Source organism: Pleurodeles waltl, chromosome 12 (genome assembly GCF_031143425.1).
Source record: "Pleurodeles waltl isolate 20211129_DDA chromosome 12, aPleWal1.hap1.20221129, whole genome shotgun sequence".
Taxonomy (NCBI): domain Eukaryota; kingdom Metazoa; phylum Chordata; class Amphibia; order Caudata; family Salamandridae; genus Pleurodeles; species Pleurodeles waltl.
In genome coordinates, this window is record NC_090451.1 from 706,459,936 (window position 1) to 706,481,968 (window position 22,033).

General features: G+C 45.3%; 1 protein-coding gene across 9 annotated transcripts in view; it reads right to left on the minus strand.

Moving 5' to 3' along the window:
* The window catches only part of LOC138266928 (calmodulin-binding transcription activator 2-like), an 863,356-nt gene that overhangs the window by 469,156 nt on the left and 372,167 nt on the right, over positions 1-22,033 (minus strand). For 5 of the 9 annotated variants that reach the window (XM_069215701.1, XM_069215700.1, XM_069215699.1 and 2 more), the window contains exons 7-8: positions 2,201-2,354; positions 1,237-1,293 (exon numbers count right to left, since the gene is read on the minus strand). In XM_069215701.1, the coding sequence (XP_069071802.1) occupies positions 1,237-1,293; positions 2,201-2,354 (211 nt within the window). The remainder of the gene's footprint in view (positions 1-1,236; positions 1,294-2,200; positions 2,355-22,033) is intronic. The other 4 variants (XM_069215705.1, XM_069215704.1, XM_069215702.1 and 1 more) reach the window with 1 other exon arrangement.

Below are 22,033 nucleotides of genomic sequence, written 5' to 3' on the forward strand. Positions count from 1 at the left end.
TGTCTTATGGTTCAATAGGTGAGCTAAAATGAACTCCCGGGAGGCACTCCAACATACACCTTCTGTGTAGTAACAGTATAGGATCAATCTTCGATCTCCAGCTGCAACTCTTTCTCAGTGATTTCTGTGAAACCTTGCTGTCAGATCTTGCAGTCGGTGCTGGGACGTGGTGAAAACAGAAAAAAGAGTGGTCAGGGTTGGTGGGTCGGGGAGTGCTGGACCACAGAGGGGCCAAGCAACTCAGAAGTCACTTACAGGTATGCTGACACTCCTCTGAGTTCCCAGATGAGTTTACGTGTAAATCTGCATGCAATCACTCTGACACCGAGCAGCCCTGAGGTTAAAAAAAAAAGGCACCGACTTTCAGTGTGCAATAAACATACACACAGTGATAAAAATAACCTCTGTACATGAATCACCTAAAAAGCAAACCAACCAAGAAGAAAACAAACAAGAGCACTTAACTTCGACTGGTGAGCAGCAAAGAAATAAGTATAGGCTTTAGAAATGTAGTCAGCAGTGAGCATATGCAGTATTTACTCCCCTAATTTTTTTTTGTTTTTTTTTTGTTGGCACTCATGCAAGTTGATTTTGCTTCACAATGTTGTTGGCAGGGTTGCCATTGGAGTAACAGCCAAGAATATACAACAAAGCCTTGCCTGTAAGTGCTGACAGAGACCTCGATAGTACACATCAGAATGTTGAGTGACAGTCCTTTGCCATAGGTTATTCACCGTATCTTGCTGAGGAATCCACAACAACTTAATTACTCTGCATGTTCTCACCTCAACGTTGCATGTAAAGATTATCATAAGACAAATCAACAAGATATATTTTTACCCTAAATACTCGTGTGCATTATATAGTGTTCAAATGAGTGTTAATAAATAAAGGTTTGGACCCAAACAATTACAGTAAAATATTTTGTCTCCTGTGATTTGGACATATGTGATGATTTGTGTGATTCTTCTATAAAATGTAAATGAGATATAAATGGAGATGGTGTAATAAAGAAACTAACATTAGGTGCTATATTCAACTTCGTAATAATCTCTTACATGAACCAAAAAACAGAATTATGTAAACTGCCTCAGAAACACTTTGCCAGTGAAAGCAACCATGGTTTGCATAATGCCAATATGTATAGGTTTGTTCCTCATTTATACTAAAGCAGACAATGAGGTGCAGCCAGGAATGGTGTGGCCAAATTGCAGATATTGCTGGCAGTTTTCTTACCTTTGAACTGAAGTACTCCAGGGTCTACACTACTGGGAGAATTCAGGTGGTGGGAATCTGAGGAGAGAATACCATGGAAACAGACCATGATTGTGGTGCGATACCAGTGAGAAAATCAGATTTCAACAAATATAGTTATTAACAACATTTTTCAATGAGTGTTCCACTGCGTACATTCATCATGCCTAGCCGTGACGGAAAGCTGAATACTGCATTGAACACGTTTTTCAGTAAGGAGGCCATTGTACGCATGGAAAGGCTTTCGGCAGCGACTTTGTACAAGTGTGTGACACTCTGACTGAACATGAAGTAAATGCAATCATGAAATATTACCTGATTTTCTTACTGGTATAAAAACGTATAATATGTTTTATACTACGTTCCTTTTGCAGTGTCTACAACACAAAGGAGCAGCCTTAAAGTTAAGAAGGGCTTATCCAGCTTAGTCTCCTTTGGTTCACGCTCGACTTCAGTTGTGAGTGAAAGCTACAGTGATCTGTGTTCCCTTATAATAAGCATCCATTCGATCTTCACTTGGTCACTAGTATGTCTTTTACAAAAACTAAAAACATTCTGTGGAGAATATACCTTTGAGTGGGCCAACGTATTTAATATGAAAAGGTTACTCAATTTTAACAGTGCTTCACCAGAATGAGGATCTTCCTAGTCATAGTCTTAAAATATCATCCCTGGTAGTACAACAAATAAACATCAAAGGTGACACCAAGAGACATCTCAAGCTAGACAACACATGCTCAACATGTGTAGAAGTTCAAAGGTTCCATCTAAAGTTTGATCACTCATTTTATATGGGGCTATCACTACCATTCGTCCAAAATTCAATAACATTGCTTCACCAAAGCCTTATCTGCAGGAGCAATAGTTTGTTTCACTTTACTTAAGATTACATAACAGGACATACAAATAGCTCTGGGTACGTTTTTGCTCAGTGTGGTATTCTTACACATGGGCTTCAGCTGGTTGATGAGCTCCTCCTTGGACCACTTGAGCCACTCCTTCCTGTCACTGTTGATGGAGCAGAGAATCGGCCCACAGATCTTGCCGCAGTCCTCAATGGCTGGGACATTAAGGTAGTGGACTAACACAATGTCTGGATTCTGTACCAGGGAAACAGAGAAGATTCCATGAATAAATGTGCAGCAGTGACATACAAGGACATAACACACTAACAGCTGCCTCATATCATATGAGTATCATTTCTATTGTGCTACAAATTAGATGTTTTGAGATCCCTGTATTACCCGAGAAATATATGTTAATTACAATTTATAGACTCTGGCGCTTCACATGTATTTTATCTAAGCAATACTGGTTTACAAAGAAGGCAATAGGACTGTGGTCCCAGAACCAAGCCAAGCATCCTACCTCACCCCTAGCCAGCACTAACCTATGAATGTTCTTGTTCTGAGCTAAATCTGCTAATGTCAACCAACTCCTTTCTGTATTCAATTTTACAACACTGACTCAAGGAGAAAGATAATAGGGAGTATTAAATGTGCTAACAAAAAAAGAAATGGCAAACGGAAGTATGGGGGGAAAAATAGAAAAGGGAAAGGGGGAATGCTACATGCCTGTAGCCATCATTTTGTATCTTTACTTTATGGAATGCACATGCTGCACATTAAATTCGTTACTAGCCCTAAACTAGGGTCACCAGAATTTGTATATTTCATACAATTGCAAGCTTGAATGACTGAAAACAGTATTTGACTATTGCAGCCTACCCATCTTATTATGTGACCCAAAACAGGTGAAAGAACTCAGCACTGTACCCAACTCTTTGAATTACAAGTTACGGAATCTCAAAGCTCCTAGAACAGTATAATACAATCAAGTCACATGTAAGTGGAGAAAGCTGGGTAAAATTTGTAACTATGTACGATATCAAACCGCGTCAATCTTAGCTCCAAGTAACTTTTTTCTTCTCCAGCCTTGGATCTTTCATAGATTCACAACTGCAAATTAAGAGTAACTGAGGAGCATCAGAAATGATGTGGTAGCAGCAATGAGACTCATGTTAACCAAAGTGGTAGAAGTTATGAGGCTCACTTTAACCGGTCTGTCCCACTGTTGATACAGCTCTGGATTGATTATCAAGACAACAGTACTTGATGAAGATGTGAGTTCTTGATGTTGATGCTACAATCTCTTTGAGGGTCATTCCAGAGAAGAGATTATTTGTAACTGCCTGACATCTAGTTGAGTAAGTTCAGACAACTCCTGATGTACATCTATCCAGCATATAATGATGCATGAAACAACCGAATTGGGCGAACTTTGTTGATAAGGATTTATCCCTATTAGACTGGCCATAGGCTACGACAAAGCTGATCAGTTTGGCTAAGTTCTCGAGTTTCTTGTAGGTAAAAATCAAGCATTTACTTAATATAAAGCAAATTTAAAGTTCTGTCAGTCACAATGGAAGGCTGAAGAAAAAAGTAAGTTGAAGGCTATGCAAATTGCTGAATCAGATGGCATAACTTAAGGTCTAAATGTTTTGAGACGGGGGCACCATATTTCAAAGGGTGAGGAAACAAATTCACTGGCAGACAGAAGGAAAGATCATTAACATTTATCCAGACTACACCACAGCAGTCCAACGCCAACGGGAAACCTTCATTGGAGTTAGGCAGAACCTTAGGAAACTGGGCCTCAGGTATGTATTGTTTTTCCCAAGCAAAACTCTGAATTAATGATTAGGGGCTCTCATACTTCTTCACAACACTGACAGAGATAGTGGACACATAAGTGGCGATATGAGATGCAGAGATTCTCGCACCCCACCCCATAAAAAACCCAAGCGTAGACAAAAAGAGAGAAAGTTGTAAAGGATATTCAGAAGTCAGGTACCCTGGGGATCTTCAATAAATGGGAACCTCTGCTGAGAGAGACTCGGAATGGAAAGAGGATGGAGAAGTGCCAGGCTTACAGGTGATTACCCCCTATGTCGCCTGAGGAGATAATGTAAGGACGGTTATAGACTAAGGCCTATGGGTAGATGGATTCAGCCGTCAGTAGGCGTGGTCGGCACGGCGGGTTAATGATAGTAAATGCTACCTGCGGACCGCATCCTCACACACCAGGAACATGGCATATGGCGGTGCAATGTTTCCACATCAACAGTTTGAGTTAAAAGGGTGACGGTCATACTGTGCATTTTGTGAGGCGGCCAGGTCAAAGACCTTCCCATGCTAAGGTAAGGTGAGGATGGATTGGGGGTGTTTTTCACAGGATTGCTGCAATACAAGGAGACATATGCCACGGGAGGATGACACACTACCCCGGGGGGATATGATATATGGAAGAAGGAAAAGAACAACTAGATTGAAATGACACATATACTGAAACTGCTTACATGGAATGTTAATGGGCTTGGAAATCCAAAATAGAGAGGGTTGGTTATGCAAGCACACCTTGCAGTGAATATAGTGTTCCTACACGAGACACACATGACACTGTACCTAACTAGGTGCAGGAAATATAAAGTGGTTAGGCACTCAGGCTACACTATAGGCTAAGAGCGGTAGCTATACTTACACTGAGTCGTTTTATAGAAGCTGAATCCAAAACAAGAGGTATATATGGAATCTGGCTGGCTCCAGCAAAAGGGCTGTGATTTTAAGATTGATAATGTCAAATTAAGTTTTATGTCGACCTTGTGCTACCTTTGTATCTTATTTGATGAACGTGGCTCATGGACTCCGGTTATAGAAAATATATTGCAGTATTTTAACAAATCTATCTGTGCTCCCATCTAAGTTTGCAAAAAAGCTAGGAGCAAAAAGGACCAGAGGAATTATAACAATCTGTAATTCCAAATGTGCATCTACTGCTCTTTACAATACTGGATTCTGGGGATTGAAAAATGCAGCAGAACTTCAGAATCTAGAGAATGCTTTCTTCAAGAATACCTTGGCTGTGCCCAGTAGCTGTTCTAGCTATGCTTGCCACACCGAATTAGGAGCATCTTCTTTAGTCAACCATATCAATATTCAGGCTTTACTACTGTGGCACAAGCTAGGGGCCATTTCACCACCTTGAATCACATTATTTGGCTGACTGGGTAAAGTCAACTTGTGGTGGTATTTTCCAGTGGCTCAAGTTTGTGGAACTCTTTTGTGCGAATCTCAGCCACTTTGAATTTTTTCACACACCTGATGTTTTATCTAACATTGGGAGAAAAGACTTCAAAGATCTATGCTTATCCTATCTCAGCGACAAATGGTAACAAAAGGAAATGGTCAAATCTAGTGTCATTATGAATCAACTAACACATCTTATCACTGTTCATAACCCTTGCCAAAACTTTGTTTTAACATTTTTTAAGCTTGAAATATTTTAACGGTTAATTACCTTTCCATCAAATAATGATTTCTCCGCAACTTTTTAAAAAACTGTCTGTGTGATGGCCTTTCGGCCCAATGCACCTTGCACTTTTTGTGTTTTTGTCCCTTTTATGTTATGCCATATAAGTGCTATGTTTTACCTATCCTCTGGGAGCCGAATTTTAGGCAATATCGACCTGCTCTGCTGTTTTTACAACAATTTAACTCCTTAGCAACTGGCTGTAAGGTTGCCTGGTTTTTATGTTCTGTGATACGTATAAGGAAACGCTTAGATGATTTGTGACAATGTGTCTAATAGATTTTTTATCCTGTTTTTAATAATTTTGTGATGATATTAATGTGTTTTTGACCTGTTTGCTTTTATGATTTCTTTTTAAGAAAGTCAAATTAAGCTCCTTTTGATTTAATTTGATTTACATCCGCCCACCAAGTGCCAGAATAGAACCTGGGAAGGCACGGCAGAAAGGAGAATGGAAGCTGGTGGCATGGAGATTGATGAACACAAGGGAAGTGGAGCGATCAGAGGATACCTCGGAGCTTTACTTTGCAGAAAACATTGAAACAGCAAAGGATGCTGAAATACTGTGGAAAACCAATAAGATAAAGGGAACAATAATTTCAGGAGAGGTGGGGGATAAATGGAAAAGGATACAACAGTGCCTTGACCCGGAAAGGGAGAGAGGTGACTTAGAAAAAGACTATATACTAACCCGCTCAGATGAGCTACAGGCACGCATAGCTCAAAAACAAAAAGAAGAATACTATCAGATAGCCCCGAGATAGTCATAAGGATTTACATGGTGAAACAAATATTAATATAAGAAGGAGGGGACAAGGCTGGATAACTTCTGGCATGGCTTAGCGGTAGAGATAAGGTAAGAAACCATATCAGGGAGATTGTGTCTCCAAATGTCAAAAACATCACAGGGAGTAACAACATAACGCTACACTGGCAGACTACATAGTTGAATTCTGTTCGACATGTATAACTACGCTCAAACAGGACCTTCAGGCTTTTTTACACGGCTGGCCTTGCAGGGCAATAGGAAAGGAAAGAGCCCTAACATTGGAAGAGGATATCACGCACAAAGAAGTGTAAATGGCACTCATACAGCTGCAATTTGGGAAGACTCTGGCTCTCTACTGGCTCCAAGTGGAATTCTTTAAACCAATGGCACGAAGAGTAACAAAATCAATGCACAGAATGTACAGAGGCGTAGAGTGAGGAAAAACTCTCCAAAGACTTATGCACTGCATCAATAGTGCTCATCCCTAAGACGGGTAAACCAAAAGTTAGACAGGATTTCTACAGCCCAATATCTCTGCTTCCTTTGTTTTTTTTGCGGGGGTGGGGGGCTGCTCACATAGTGTTTAACTCTACTGAATTGCCCTTTCTGTTTGCCACTGTGAGAGAGATGGGGTTTGGATCTAAGCTCATAAAATGAATATCACTTACATATCAAACCCAGAACCTGGCTAAAAATCAAACCCCCTCCAGGGCCATCCCCTTCCCGAATGGCAAAGATTTCTTCCCCGTCGCTGATGATCTTCACTTTGGTGATAAATTCCCTGGCTAATTGGATAAGGGTGCATGCTCAGGGGTAAGGAAGGAGAAAGGAAGATTCCTGGGAACAGTGCATATCACTACAGGCGGATGACATGTTGTTGTATGACACAGACCTGGAAGTATCCGAGGAGGCTCGGAGAGATTTCCCAGGGGTATTGAGCGTTCTCGGGCCTGAGAATAACCTGGGAGAAATTCCTAATATTCCCCATGGTTGACTTGCCTTTGCCATAAAAAATCGCTACCCAACATTTCAAATAATTACGGCTGTAGGTAAGGATATTAAGCATTGGGAAGCACTGCCTCTCTCTATTCTTGGCAGAGCAGGCGTCTTTAAAATGATTTAATTGCCCTGCTTTACATGTGTACTGCAAAACAGCCCATACACAATCCTGAAGGCATTCTTCCGGATGGTAAATAGATAGCTCTGGATCTTGTTATGGAGGTAATGCTGACCCCAATTAGCAATGGCTACCTTAGAGAGATCTGTCTATGATGGGGGCATAGCATTACCAAATGTTGCAGATACCATGAGTCAGCTCAGGTTGGCATAATAAATGATTAGGCGTATGCTCCACTAGATGAATTGGCTTTTAGGATGGACTGGGATAATCTGGGAGAGAAAGGATACCTGCACATACTGTATGGAGGGAAGGGGAAAGCAGATGCCCTACCAGCCAGGGTAACAGTGATATCCATGAAGAGTTTTTTTTTTTTTTTTTGTAAACAGACTTTATTTAACATTTTGACATCAAATACATTTTTATTGCAGTATCAAGTAAATACAGGCTTTGCGGTATGCCCTTATTAAGCTTGGCAAATAATTTGGTCCACCTGATTATGCACTTGCACACTTGTTCAATACAACAGATAACACATCCCCTTCTCTGCCAATCCTCTTGAGTCTTTTCCACAGTACATTCTACAGAATTATTACTTTGGTTGGTGGGGTGTGTGTATCTAATGGTAAAGGGTTCATAGTGTTTTCCTAGATCTTGCGCCACCATTTACTGCCAGTTTACGGTCCATGTTAATGGGGGGGATGGGCTGATGAGGAGGCTGTCGAGGACTCTCCAGACTGTGGTTCTAGGTCTTTCAAGCTCTCAACTGGTGTCTCCCAGGCACAAGCCACTTCTAACATGCGTATCCCTCTTCTTGCCACCAGTAGTAGTTCCCCCCTTGTACGTGGCCCAGCACTCAAGCTCCTTCTTCCATATCTCCACCTTTGGGCCACCAGGGCCTTCCATTGTGGGCCAATTCTCGTTTTGCTGGAACATATACAAGAACGCAGAATCTACTAGTGACTTTTGTCTTGGAGGTGTTGGGGAACCAAACCAGGATGCAATGTTTTACCGTGCAAGGGACTGCCTTGTCGATGACTGCCACCACTATGTTTGTGACTTCTTTGGCATTCCCAAAACATATGTTTGATATCTGCTTCCTCCGCTCTGCGGGCACACCGCCCCTTTCGTAGGAAGGTATTTATTTATGCAGTTTGGTGTGAGGTATGCTTTGTGCAGAATGAAGTAGTTCATTAATTTAAAATGATAATCTCTCCTTGCCGGTATAGGTAGTGGTTGTCTTCTGTTTGAATTTCTACTATGACCTAATTTCTCTTTGTAGGGTTAGCTAGCCATGCCTGCAGGGGGCCTGTTTTTTCCCGTCCTGCGTTGGCTTTGACCATATGTTGTTTATAGCCAAAGCAGCAGAGCAGTTCAACCTGGATCACCACTTCATCTTTCGCCTCTAAGAGCTCTTCCTGGAAGTTCACCCTACGTTCTTCAATGTCTCTCAGCCGTTCCTCTTGTAGATGTACCTCCCTGAGCAGGTGTCTGTCTGATCGCTACTGCTTTGGCAATACATTTCCTGAGTATGGTTGACTGAAAAGCATCCCATACTATTAAGGGGTTGGAAGCTGTCCCACCATTCTCTGCAAAGTATTGCACTATGTGTCCCGTATTGCTTCTCTGAATTGTGGGTACTAAAGTGACTTGGGCTTTAGCTTCTATGTGGGAATGCATTGACGAGGTGTGATCCATTTCAAGTGGAGGAGTGATGGGTTGTGGTCAGAGATTGTTCTGGTGAGGTATTGTGCGTTGTGAAGTAGCCCGTGGGCGTTGAGAGTGCAAGGAAAAGTGTCTAACTTTATTTGCAAATTATGTGGGCCCATGAAATAATAATAGTCATGTGTTACCAGATGCATACTGCGTCAGAAGTCTATAAGTCCCCACTGCGTCTGCCAGGTAACAAATTGCTTTGCAGTTCTGACTGCTGCTGAGTCAGGTAATGGGGGCTTGGATCTGTCCAGCTAAGGATTTGCCATGCAGTTAAATTCAACTCCAATAATTGACATGTGGGCCAGGTGTGGGGCTAAAAGACCAGATAAGTGTGTGAAGAAGTACTCTTGATCAACATTGGGGGCCTAGACATTTATGAACTTTTATCCTTCTAAATGATCTCCTACTACCACAAACTGTCTTTCTGGGTCAGTAAATCTTCCTGTATACTGGAAGGGGACTCATGTCCTGATACAGATGAGAGTGCCTTGGGCATGAACTAAGTAGGTGGTTTAGTAGGCCTGTCCTTGCCAGGGCTTCTGTAGTGCTGCTCCCTCCTTGGCCCCTAAGGTGTGTCTCCTGCAACATGGCCACCTCAACCCCCTGCATCGTAGGTATGAGAATTCCTTGTATCTTAGTCAATGTATGCATCGTCCTCACGTTCCATTAAATTATTTTATAATTCAGTGTAGCTGACATTGTAGCGCTACTTGTTTGTTTCCAGCCATCCTACCCTTCCCTTCCATCAGGCACACAGCCATTGGTGTCATGGAGCCTGTGAGAATACGACTCAGATAGTCCCCAACAAATATCCTACAACAGTTAATCCAACTCCCATCCCCCGGGATATGCAAGCAAACACCTCCCATCCATCCAAACATTCAAACGGATAATGATGCTCACAGGTGTACCCACTTGCAAACTACTGACAGGGGTTGAGGCGAGTCTCTAGCCCTCACACGGTTCCCCACCTCGCCCTTACTGATAGCAGAATTATATGGGCCAGCTGGTGGCCCTGCAGTCATGTAATGTCACAACTTGGCTATCCGAGTCTTACTTCCCTTTGACGTACAGCTGCCTTGGGTAGCCTCTTTTCTATATGAGTTGGACAGCGGTGCCTGAAGTCATCACTGGTATGGCGTCTCCCGAATTTGCAGATGAGCACGACTCAAGTTCTGAGGTAGTGTAACTCTCAACTGTTTGATTCGGTAGGGGAGAAGAGCTCACTTCTGCATCACCCAGGGATGCTACTGCTGCCATCACTTTCCTGCGTTCCTGTAATGTCTCCACAGCAGTGGGGGCCAATGTGGTGACTATGGTGCGCCTGTGGTGTGGGAGGGGTTCTCTCTTGCTACGAATTCAGGGTCCATGCTCTGGACTGGGATGTTGTGGTTGGTCTTCGTGCCATGACCAAACCTCGTCAAGTGTGTGTTGATTTTTTTTTTTTTCTCCTGCCCTCATCACTCGGAAGTGAGATGGGAATATCTTTGTGTACTGGATCCCCAAATGCTGAAGTGTTGCTTTAGCATCCCTGAAAGTGGATCTTTGTTTTTGTACCTCCCTAGAGGAGTCTGGGAAGATGCAGACTACTCCGTTCTCAATAATGAGGTCCCCCTTTTTTCTAGTTTGACTTAGAATGTGGTCACTGCCCTTGTAGTGTAATAGCCTTGGTATTGCTGAGCACGGTGGAACTCCGAGAGTTGGAGGGCACGCAGGGACTGAGTGCCCTCCAACTCTTTCTAGTGTGAAGGTGAAGAACTGGGATAAACCATCCGTCTCTACCTCCCCCCTTAGCAATCTTTTGAGGTATTTCACCATGCTACTCCCCTCTACTCGCTCCGGGAGGCCAGTCACTCAGTCACTCGGATACTGTTTTGAAGGAATCTGTTTTCAGCATCTTCTGCTTTCTGTTCCAAATGGTGTACTTCGATTTCATCTCTGTGAGTTTGCTGGCCATTTCACCTAGGTTCTGGATAATGGTCTTGATATCTTTTTCAGTGGTGGTGACCCTGTCAGCCGTAGTCGTCGTGCAGTATGTTCATGTCTGTGGCCAGGGAGTCTATTTTAGCTTCCAATGCTTCTTGGGAGGCCACAATGGTTTGGAGAACATCTCGGAGTGTGAGTTCATCCAGTGTCCCAGTAGTGGCAATACAAAGGGAGCGGAAGGAGGGGGAGAATGGGGGTGGAATGTCTTCCGTCTCACTCATTCCCGGTAGTGGTAGCAATCTGGCCCACAGTCTACAGATTGGACTGAACACAGGACGATCCACTGACTGCTGTTTCGCATCACTAAGAGACACCCTACCTCCATTGTCAAAGCACCCTCACCCTACAGCAAACAATGGACCCTCCACCGCGGAACCATCAAACATCAACCAGCAGCATCCTCCTCAACATTCGCTCCATCCACAAATATGCCATAGAACTGTGGGGCCTACTGGACTCCACCCTCCCAGACATTGCCTTCTTCACTGAAAGTTGGAAAAAACCAGCATCTGCACCGGACATCGCCAACCACAGTGACTACAATCTGTTCTGCAAAGACAGGCCCACTAACCCAGGGGGCAGCCTGGCCATTGTACACAAATCCTCCCTCCGCTTGACAACCGACGCAGAAGAACACTCCCCCCCTCATGGAGCACCTCCATTAACAGAAACACGCCACACCCAAGTCAACGTTCAACAGCGCCCTCCGTTACCACCCGGCCCCTGCCCAGCCACCAGCGACTCCATCATCGAGATAATTTCTCCTTACACTCTCGTCTCCTCAAACTACTTCTCCTTGGTGACCTCAATACCATATTGACACAAGCGACACCACCAATGTACGAAGGTGGCCTTGTGTGTGGTGAGCACCTATGATGTTACACCTTGTTCCAGGTCCAGGTATCCACTATTAGTGAAGTGTAGACAGTGTACATGAAGCCAGGGCTCTCTAGAGGGAGCTGTGGATGAGCAGCCAAGACTTATCTAGGTGAAATGCAAAGCTTATACAATACCACTATAGTCACACAGCACTATCACACATGAAAGAACCACACAGTGTTACAAAAATAAAGGTACTTTTATAGGATAACACAAATCTATGATATTAATAGGCAGTCTCCCAACTGGAGGTAAGTAAGGTATAGTTTCTTACCTGTAACTCCAGTTCTCTCGTAGGGGTATTTCCATGATAGTCATAAGCGTTGAATATTCCCTGCCCGCCTGCACTTTTTCCAATATAACTTCTTAAGTGTCCATGTTCGCCTTACTTCAGAAAGGCCTGCCAAGTCACTTAAGAATGTTCCTATGCAGCCTATAGGAATGGCTACAGTGTTCAAACTTCTTCATCCAGCTTGTTTTTTAGATAAATGCATTTAAAGGCCTGAACAAATGATTATTTTTCCAGAAAAATTCCTTCACAAACCTTTTTTATATTAGAAAACCCCTATGAAGGATTGCAGAGCAGTGTAGCCCATAGGCTGCCATTAGTAATGAAGAAAAAGGAGACTATGCCTTTAAGAGAAGCCAGTCCTCCAGTATCCCATCATGCCTAGAGAGAGGCAGTTACCTCAGTTATTTTTGTAGGCAGTTCTTAGCTGATAATAATGATTAACCTAATTAAGCAATCTGTCTGCTCCCCGGGGGAGGTGGGAGGGTTTCTTATGACTATCATGGAAATACCCCTACGAAAGAACTGGAGTTACAGGTAAGAAACTATACCTTCTCTCGTAGGGGATTTCCATGTATAGTCATAAGTGTTGAATAGAATAGCAAGCCCATCTCATAAAACGCGGAGGAGTAGACAGAGCACTCATAAAACACTCTTTCAAGCAAAGAGGTTCCTAAGAGAAGCCTGTCCTACTTGAGCATCTGCCCTAACATTGGTGTCAAGGCAATAATGCTTGGTAAAGGTGTGAATAGATCTCCAAGTCGCAGCTCTACAAATGTCTGCTAATGGAACCATCCTCAATAAAACAGTCGTTGCCGACTTGCCTCTGGTAGAATGCGTTTTTGGTTTGCCCTGTAGAGATTTTATTAGCTAGTTGGTAGCTGTAGGAAGTTGGCTCTGTATGTACTATTTCAAAGTAAGAAATAGCATGCACAGAGTCCAAGGGTTCCCCTTAGAGGGAAGGTAGTGGCAAAAAGAGATAATTCTAATGCTCTATTTTGTGGTAGTGTGGTCGAGCAGTAGGCTTATCAGAGGGTAGTGTTAAGCATTTGTTGTACACATACAGGCAATAAATGAGGAACACACACTCAAAGACAATTCCAGGCCAACAGGTTTTTATATAGAAAAATATATTTTCTTAGTTTATTTTAAGAACCACAGGTTCAAGATTTACAAACAATACTTTAAATGAAAGGTATTTCACTCAGGTATCTTAGGAACGTTGAATTATCACAATAGCATGTACAGTTTTAGCAAAAATGTCAATAAGCTATTTTAAAAGTGGACACTGTGCAAAAATCAACAGTTCCTGGGGGAGGTAAGTATTTGTTAAGTTCACAGGTAAGTAAAACACCAACAGGGTTCAAAGTTGGGTCCAGGGTAGCCCACCGTTGGGGGTTCAAGGCAACCCCAAAGTTACCACACCAGCAGCTCAGGGCCGGTCAGGTGCAGAGGTCAAAGTGGTGCCCAAAACACATAGGCTTCAATGGAAATAGGGGTGCCCCGGTTCCAGTCTGCCAGCAGGTAAGTACCCGCGACTTCGGATGGCAGACCAGGGGGGTTTTGTAGGGCACCGGGGGGACACAAGCAGGCACAGAAGGTACACCCTTAGCGGCACAGGGGCGGCCGGGTGCAGAGTGCAAACAGGCGTCGGGTTTTCAATAGGTTTCAATAGGGAGACCCAGGGGTCTCTTCAGCGATGCAGGCATGGGGGCTCCTCGGGGTAGCCACCACCTGGGCTAGGAAGAGGGTCGCCTGGGGGTCGTTCCTGCACTGGAGTTCGGTTCCTTCAGGTGCTGGGGGCTGCGGGTGCAGTGTCTTTTTCCAGGCGTCGGGTTCCTTGAAGCAGGCAGTCGCGGTCAGGGGGAGCCTCTGGATTCCCTCTGCAGGCGTCGCTGATGGGGCTCAGGGGGGTTAACTCTGGCTACTCACGGGCTCGCAGTCGCCGGGGAGTCCTCCCTGTGGTGTTAGTTTTCAGCAGATCGAGCCGGGGGCGTCGGGTGCAGAGTGGAAAGTCTCACGCATCCGGCGGGAAACGTGATCTTTAAAAGTTGCTTCTTTGTTGCAAAGTTGCAGTTTTGTTGAACAGGGACGCTGTCCTGGGAAGATTCTTGGTCCTTTTAGATGCAGGGTAGTCCTCTGAGGCTTCAGAGGTCGCTGGACCCTGAGGGACGCGTCGCTGTTGAAGTTTTTCTCAAAGTGGGGAGACAGGCCGGTAGGGCTGGGGCCAAAGCAGTTGGTGTCTCCGTCTTCTCTGCAGGGCTTCAGGTCAGCTGTCCTTCTTCATCTTCAGGTTGCAGGAATCTGTCTTCCTCGGTTCCGGTGGCCCCTAAATACTGGATTTAGGGATGTGTTGAGGTCAGGGAGGGCAGTAGCCAATGGTTACTGTCCTTCAGGGTGGCTACACCCTCTTTTTGCCTCCTCCCTGTGGGGAGGGGGGCACATGCCTAATCCTATTGGGGGAATCCTCCAAAACCAAGATGGAGGATTTCTAGAGGTCACCTCAGCTCAGGACACCTTAGGAGCTGTTCTGACTGGTGGATGACTCATCCTTTTTTTTCTCATTATCTGTCCTGGACTTGCCGCCAAAAAGGGCGGGCTGTGTCCAGTGGGCGGGCATCTCCACTAGCTGGAGTGCCCTGGGGCATTGTAACACGAAGCCTGACCCTTTGAGGCTCACTGCTAGGTGTTACAGTTCCTGCAGGGTGGGAGGTGTGAAGCACCTCCACCCAGAGCAGGCTTTTGTTTCTGTCCTCAGAGAGCACAAAGATCCTCACCACATGGGGTCAGAAACTCGTCTCTCAGCAGCAGGCTGGCACAGACCAGTCAGTCCTGCACTGAACAATTGGGTAAAATACAGGGGGCATCTCTAAGATGCCCTCTGTGTGCATTTTTTAATAAATCCAACACTGACATCAGTGCAGGTTTATTATTCTGAGAAGTTTGATACCAAACTTCCCAGTATTCAGTGTAGCCATTATGAAGCTGTGGAGTTCGTTTTTGACAAACTCCCAGACCATATACTTAATATGGCCACAACTGTACTTACAACGTCTAAGAATAGACTTAGACACTGTAGGGGCATATTGCTCATGCAGCTATGTCCTCACCTGTGGTATAGTGCACCCTGCCTTAGGGCTGTAAGGCCTGCTAGAGAGGTGACTTACCTATGCCACAGGCAGTATTTTGTGTGCATGGCGTCCTGAGGTGGATGCCATGTCGACTTTGCCTTTTTCTCCCCACCAACACACACAATCTGCAATGCCAGTGTGCATGTGTTAGGTGAGGGTCCCTTAGGGTGGCACAACATAGGGAACTTCCCTGGTCACAGGGAACTTCCCTGGTCACAGGGCCCTTGGTACCACTGGTACCTTTTACAAGGGACTTATCTGTGTGCCAGGGGTGTGCCAATTGTGGAAACAATGGTACATTTTAGATGAAAGAACACTGGTGCTGGGGCCTGGTTAGCAGGGTCCCAGCACATTTCTCAGTTGAGTCAGCATCAGTGTCAGGCAAAAAGTGTGGGGGGGTAACTGCAACAGGGAGCTATTTCCTTACAGTAGCAAAATAAAATACAGGAGACAATCCATCTCGATATTGACTGTTTGGAGGTGGCTAGACCGGTACGGACCGTACCATAATTAACGAACAGTTGTGAAGTTCTCCGAAGAGAATTAGTCTTATCTAGATAACATTTTAACACCCTTTTTACATCTAGAGAATGGAGAGCTCTCTCTGCAGGAGTAGATGGGTTTTTAAAGAAAGTAGGTAAGGAAATCGACTGGTTGATGTGAAAGTCGGATATAACCATGGCCAGAAATGTAGGATGTGTTCGCAGTTCTACTTTGGAGGAGTGAAATACTGTGTAAGGCTCTTGGATACAGAGGGCCTGAATCTCGCTAACCCTTCGTGTTGATGTGATTGCCATTAGAAAGGCAGTTTTCCAAGTTAGGTGTTGGAGAGATGCCTTGTGTATGGGTTCAAATGGATGTTGCATGAGTCGCAAAAGGACCACATTAAGTTCCCATGGTGGGGAAGGGTGCCTAACTGGAGGAAAGACCTTCTTTAACCCCTCTAGGAAATCTTTGATGACTGGAATCCTAAAGAAAGAGGTTTGCGAAGGAGTTTTCCTATAAGCAGTCAAAGCTGCCAAATGAACTTTTATTGAAGAAAGTTGCAGGCCAAATCGAGCCAAATGTAACAAGTATGGAAGAATTACATCTTCCTTGCAAGATGTAGGGTCTATCCCCTTAGAAGAACACCAGATGCAGAACGTTTTCCACTTGAAAGAATATGCCGATCGGGTAGATGGACGCTTCGCCTCCTTTAGGATTTCGATACAATCCTGTGGAAGGTTTTGATGTCCGTACTGGACTAACTCAGGAGCCATGCTGCCAAATTCAAGGAGGAGAAATTGGGGTGTCTCATTTGCCCTCTGAACATCGTCAGGAGGTCCGGTCTGTAGGGTAGCCTGAGATGTGGACAGAGTGATCGGTGAAGGAGATCCAGGAACCACCACTGTCTCGGCCACTCTGGTGCAATGAGGATCACTGTGGCTGACGTCATCAAGAGTTTGAGGAGGACTGCTGGGATCAGTGGAATTGGTGGAAAGGCGTACAGAAATTTGTTGGACCAGTCTATCCACAGAGCATTCCCCAGCGATTCTGGGTGGTAAAACCTGGCGGCGAAGGCGCGGCATTTCCTGTTTCCTTCTGTGGCGAAGAGGTCGATAGAAGGTGTACCCCACAAATGGAAGATGTCTTGAGTAACGTCTTCATTGAGCACCCGCTCGTGGTACTCTTCTAGAACTCTGCTAAGGGCATCTGCTTGCACATTCTAAACACCTGGAAGGTGGGTTGCCACTATGTTCAACTTCCTGGCTAGGAGCCAGTGCCATATTGTCTGGGACTCTTGAGACAAAACTCTGGACCTGGTGCCCCCTTGCTTCTTCAGATAGTACACGGTGGTGGTATTGCCTGTCTGTACCAGCAAGTAGTCGGTGGTGATTGAGGGGAGATAGGCCTTGAGAGCTAGGTACACCGCACGTAGCTCGAGGAGACTGATGTGGTATAATGATTCCTTGGGAGACCATAGACCTTGTATTTGCAGATGACCCATATGAGCTCCCATCCGAGGAGAGAGGCATCTGTCACAATAGTCTGTGCTGGAGACTGTGGACGGAAAGGCATCCCCTTTAGGAGATTGGCTGGAGAACACCACCAAGTTAGAGATCTGATTGCATGGGTGGACAGACTAATTTGGTCTTCCCAGTTCCCTGACAGTTGATTCCATTGGTCCTCCAGGCATTCCTGAAGCGGTCGCATGTGGAGGCGAGCGTTGGGTGTCAGAAAGATGCAGGAGGCCATAGAGCCGAGAAGTGAGGAGACTGTGCGCACTGTTGGGTGAAGCATTGATTGGAGAGCCCAACACTTCCGGAGAATGGATAAGCGTTGTTCCTCTGAAAGACACACTTTTGCCTGCAGTGTGTCTATGGTAGCTCCTAAGTAGCGTAACGTCTGGAAAGGAACTGTCGTTGACTTGTGAAAGGTGACATGAAGGCCTAGCCGATACAGGAGATCACAGGTCACCTGGAAATGCAGTTTGGCTTCGGCACAGGTGGATGCTTTGATTAGTCAGTCTTCTAGATATGGATATATGAAAATCCGATTTTTTCTGAGATGTGCTGCCACCACAGCCATGCATTTGGAAAAGGTTCTGGGTGCTGACCTGAGACCGAATGGTAGGACAGTGTATTGGAAGTGATCTTGACCTACAACAAACCTCAGGAACTTCCGATGCTTCTTCGCGATGGGTATGTGAAAATACGCATTGTGTAGATCCACTGAGCAAAGCCAGTCCCCTTGCTGAATCTGAGGGTATATCTGGTGTAAGGATAGCATCCTGAACTTTTCCTTTCGGACCCATTTGTTGGCAATTTTGAGGTCTAGAATGGGTCTGAATTCTCTCTTGTCCTTCTTTGGGATGAGAAAGTATTTGGAGTAAATGCCCTTCCCTTGTTGGTTGAGGGGAACAGATTCCACTGCTTTCTTTTCGAGGAGGATGGAAACTTCCGCCTTTAAGAGGTCCAGGTGTGCAGTGGAGGATTTTGGCGGAATGGTTGGAGGCGGTGTGGAAAACCTGAGACAATATCCATTCTGTACAATGTTTAAGACCCAAGTGTCTGTTGTAATTCTTTGCCACTCTACAAAGCAATTGGTGACGCTTCCCCCCACCTGAGTGGTTAACGAAGTTGGGGGAAGGAAATTCTCAGGGTTTTGAAGCTGCAGGTTGTCGGGAACCCTGGTTGGACTGATGGGTCGATCGTCCTCTCTGTGCTTTATGCTGAGGTTGATAAGATCGTTGGTACTGCTGGTGAGATCTTGTAGGGGCCCATTGAGGGGTTTGAACCCTCTGCGTGGTGTAGCGGCACTGGAAAGGTAGGAAGGGCCTTTGCTGTTCATTAGGCTTGTCAAGACCCACTGCTTTTAATGTGTCCACCTCAGCCTTCATCCTTGCCATCTCATCATCTGCATGGGAGACGAATAGAGTGGAGCCTGAAAATGGCAGATTTACAATGCATTGCTGAGCATCCATCTTCAGTGAAGTAAGCCGCAGCCATGAATGTCTCCTTAGTGTCACCCCATGGCAGTATGTATGCGCTGAGAGTAAAGACGAATCCGCCGCTGCACTGATTATCTGATTCGAGACCATAGCACCCTCCTTGGCTATCTCTAAGAAATCCTCCCTATGATCTCTCGGGAGATGCTCTGCAAACTGTAATATTGAATCCCATAAGGACCTATCGTATCTGCCTAAAAGGGCTGTTGTGCTTGCAGTCTTCATGGAGGATGCGGTCGAACTGCAGACCTTACGGCCTGTTGAATCTAGTCATTTACTCTCTTTATCCGGGGGAGAGGTGGAAGACGGAGAGGTAAGCGTGAGATTTGCGAGCAGCCAATATAACCACTGAATCAGGTGGAGGGTCGGAACGCAAAAACACAGGATCTTGTTCAGGAGAACAATACTTTTTCTGCAGTCTAGAGGGTGCAGGTCTTGTTGTAGCCGGCGTGAGGAAGACTTCCATAGCAGGATCTAAAAGGCCAGGTACCAGAGGTAGCAAAGGTCTGGCGGATATACGCTGTTGGAGAGTCTCAAATATGACCGAAGTAGATGGTGTAGGGGCAACCATTGGAATGTTACGTTTTGACGCACCTCGGACCAGCACTTCATGAAAGGTGCTAATATCATCAACCGGCGAGGTCCGAGATGGGGGTGAATCCGATAAACTAGGAAAGTAGTCTCTAGTAGAAAGACTAAGAATCTCTCTGACGACCCCTTGAGCTTGATCTACGACTAGATCTGCGGTGAGATCTTGGGCGTGATGAGTGATGGCCATTTAGTGAACGGTGGCGCGATGTAGAGCGCAGTCTTGCTGGGACACTGATAGGCACTTGTGGGCACTGGAAGTGGTGCAAGTGCCGGTAAAACCGGATCCGTAGGTCGCAGTGTCTGTGACTGAGGAGAAGCTGGTGGTAAAGCTGGTGGAGGAGAGGCATGAGGAGATGCACAAGTAGAAGGCGACGAGGGAAGCAGCACTACAGAAGTAGAATGCTCTGAGGAAGAATACATTCGTCTCCGTTTGTGCCTCCTCGACGTCGATGGGCTCCTCGATGTCGATCTTCCTCTACGTCTTGTCGTCGACGTTGTGCGGGACCTCGACGTCAAACCATGATGTCTACGTTTTCTTCTCGATGTCGATTCCAACAATGTCGATCTGCTCCTCGACGTCGTGTGTCGTGGAGTCTTCGACGTCGTGCGGTGCCTTGACATCGAACGCCGACGCTTGTACAACGTCGAGCCAGACTTCAACGGCAAGCGTGTCGGCGCCGTACCTCCTCTCGACGTTGATTTTCTCAACGTCAACCGGGATCAAAAGCGTTTTCTGCCTGAAGAACGCCTCTCAGACCTTCCACGTCCACTGGAGGCTGAGGTATGAGCTCTGGTGGAAGACTGACCTTTCCCTCGCTCAGAAGTCCCACTGATTTCCTGGTGTCCTCTCTCTGCTCTCCCTTGAAGGCGAATCTCCTCTCTGTCACGCAGGGTGCTCCTAGAAAATGTCTTGCAGATGTTACAGGAGGCAGGTATGTGTGAAGACGGCAGACAAATGCTGCAGACCTCATGAGGGTCTGTTTTGGCTTTTTTTCTGCTACATTTTGGGCATTTGTCGAATAAAGAAGGCATTTTAGTGTAAAAATGGCTCAATTCTTGTCAGAAAAATTCCAAATCCAAGTGAGAAAGTCAAAAGACGTCGAGTAAAGTTGTTTTTTCTCAAAGTTTGTCTCTATTTTTAAAGAAAATAACCTAAATAGGCTGAGTTCAATGCTCCAGGGTCCTGTCAGCAGGAGCCGGAAAAAAGAACTGAGGTAACTGTCTCTCTAACTAGGCATGATGGGATACTGGAGGACTGGCTGCTCTTAAAGGCATAGTCTCCTTTTTCTTCATTACTAATGGCAGCCTATGGGCTACACTGCTCTGCACTCCTTCATAGGGGTTTTCTAATATAAAAAAGGTGTGTGTAAGGAATGTTTCTGGAAAAATAATCTTTTGTTCAGGCATTTAAATGCATTTATCTCAAAAACAAGCTGGATGAAGAAGTTTGAACACTGTAGCCTTTCCTATAGGTTGCATAGGAACATTCTTAAGTGACTTGGCAGGCCTTTCTGAAGTAAGGCGAACATGGACACTTAAAAAGTGAAATTGGAAAAAGTGCTCGGGGTCCCTGCAGGCGGGCGGGGAATATTCAACGCTTATGACTTTACATGGAAATCCCCTACGAGAGAAACACACTATTATAGACAAATCAGCAATCAGTAAAGAGCATAAAAGAAATAAGCATTGGCAAAAGCAATAGGAAATAGTGGGGGCCCTAGGGGCTGGCCAAAGCATATTCTAAGAAAGTTGAATGCAACATACAGTCCCCCTCCCACAAATGTGGAATCATTAGAGGGGAGCTGGAGGAACTAGGATCCCCAAGTGGTGAGTGTAGGAAAATACCACTGTTGGCATGGTAACCCCTTAACTTTTTGCATTTTGTTGATGCTGGTTATGATTGAAAGTGTGCTGGGACCCTGTTAACCAGGCCCTGTAGGAAAGTAGCCTCTTTCTAGCCTTGTTACCCCCACTTTTGGCCTGTTTGTGAGTATATGTCAGGGTGTTTTCACTGTCTCACTGGAATCCTGCTAGCCAGGGCCCAGTGCTCATAGTGAAAACCCTATGTTGTAAGTGTGTTTGTTATGTGTCACTGGGATCCTGCTAGCCAGGACCCCAGTGCTCATAAGTTTGTGGCCTATATGTGTTCCCTGTGTGGTGCCTAACTGTCTCACTGAGGCTCTGCTAACCAGAATCTCAGTGGTTATGCTCTCTCTGCTTTCCAAATTTGTCACTAACAGGCTAGTGACTAAATTTACCAATTCACATTGGCTTACTGGTACACCCATATAATTCCCTGGTATATGGTAGTGAGGTACCCAGAGTATTGGGGTTCCAGGAGATCCCTATGGGCTGCAGCATTTCTTTTGCCATCCATAGGGAGCTCTGACAATTCTTACACAGGCCTGCCAGTGCAGCCTGAGTGAAATACCGTCCACGTTATTTC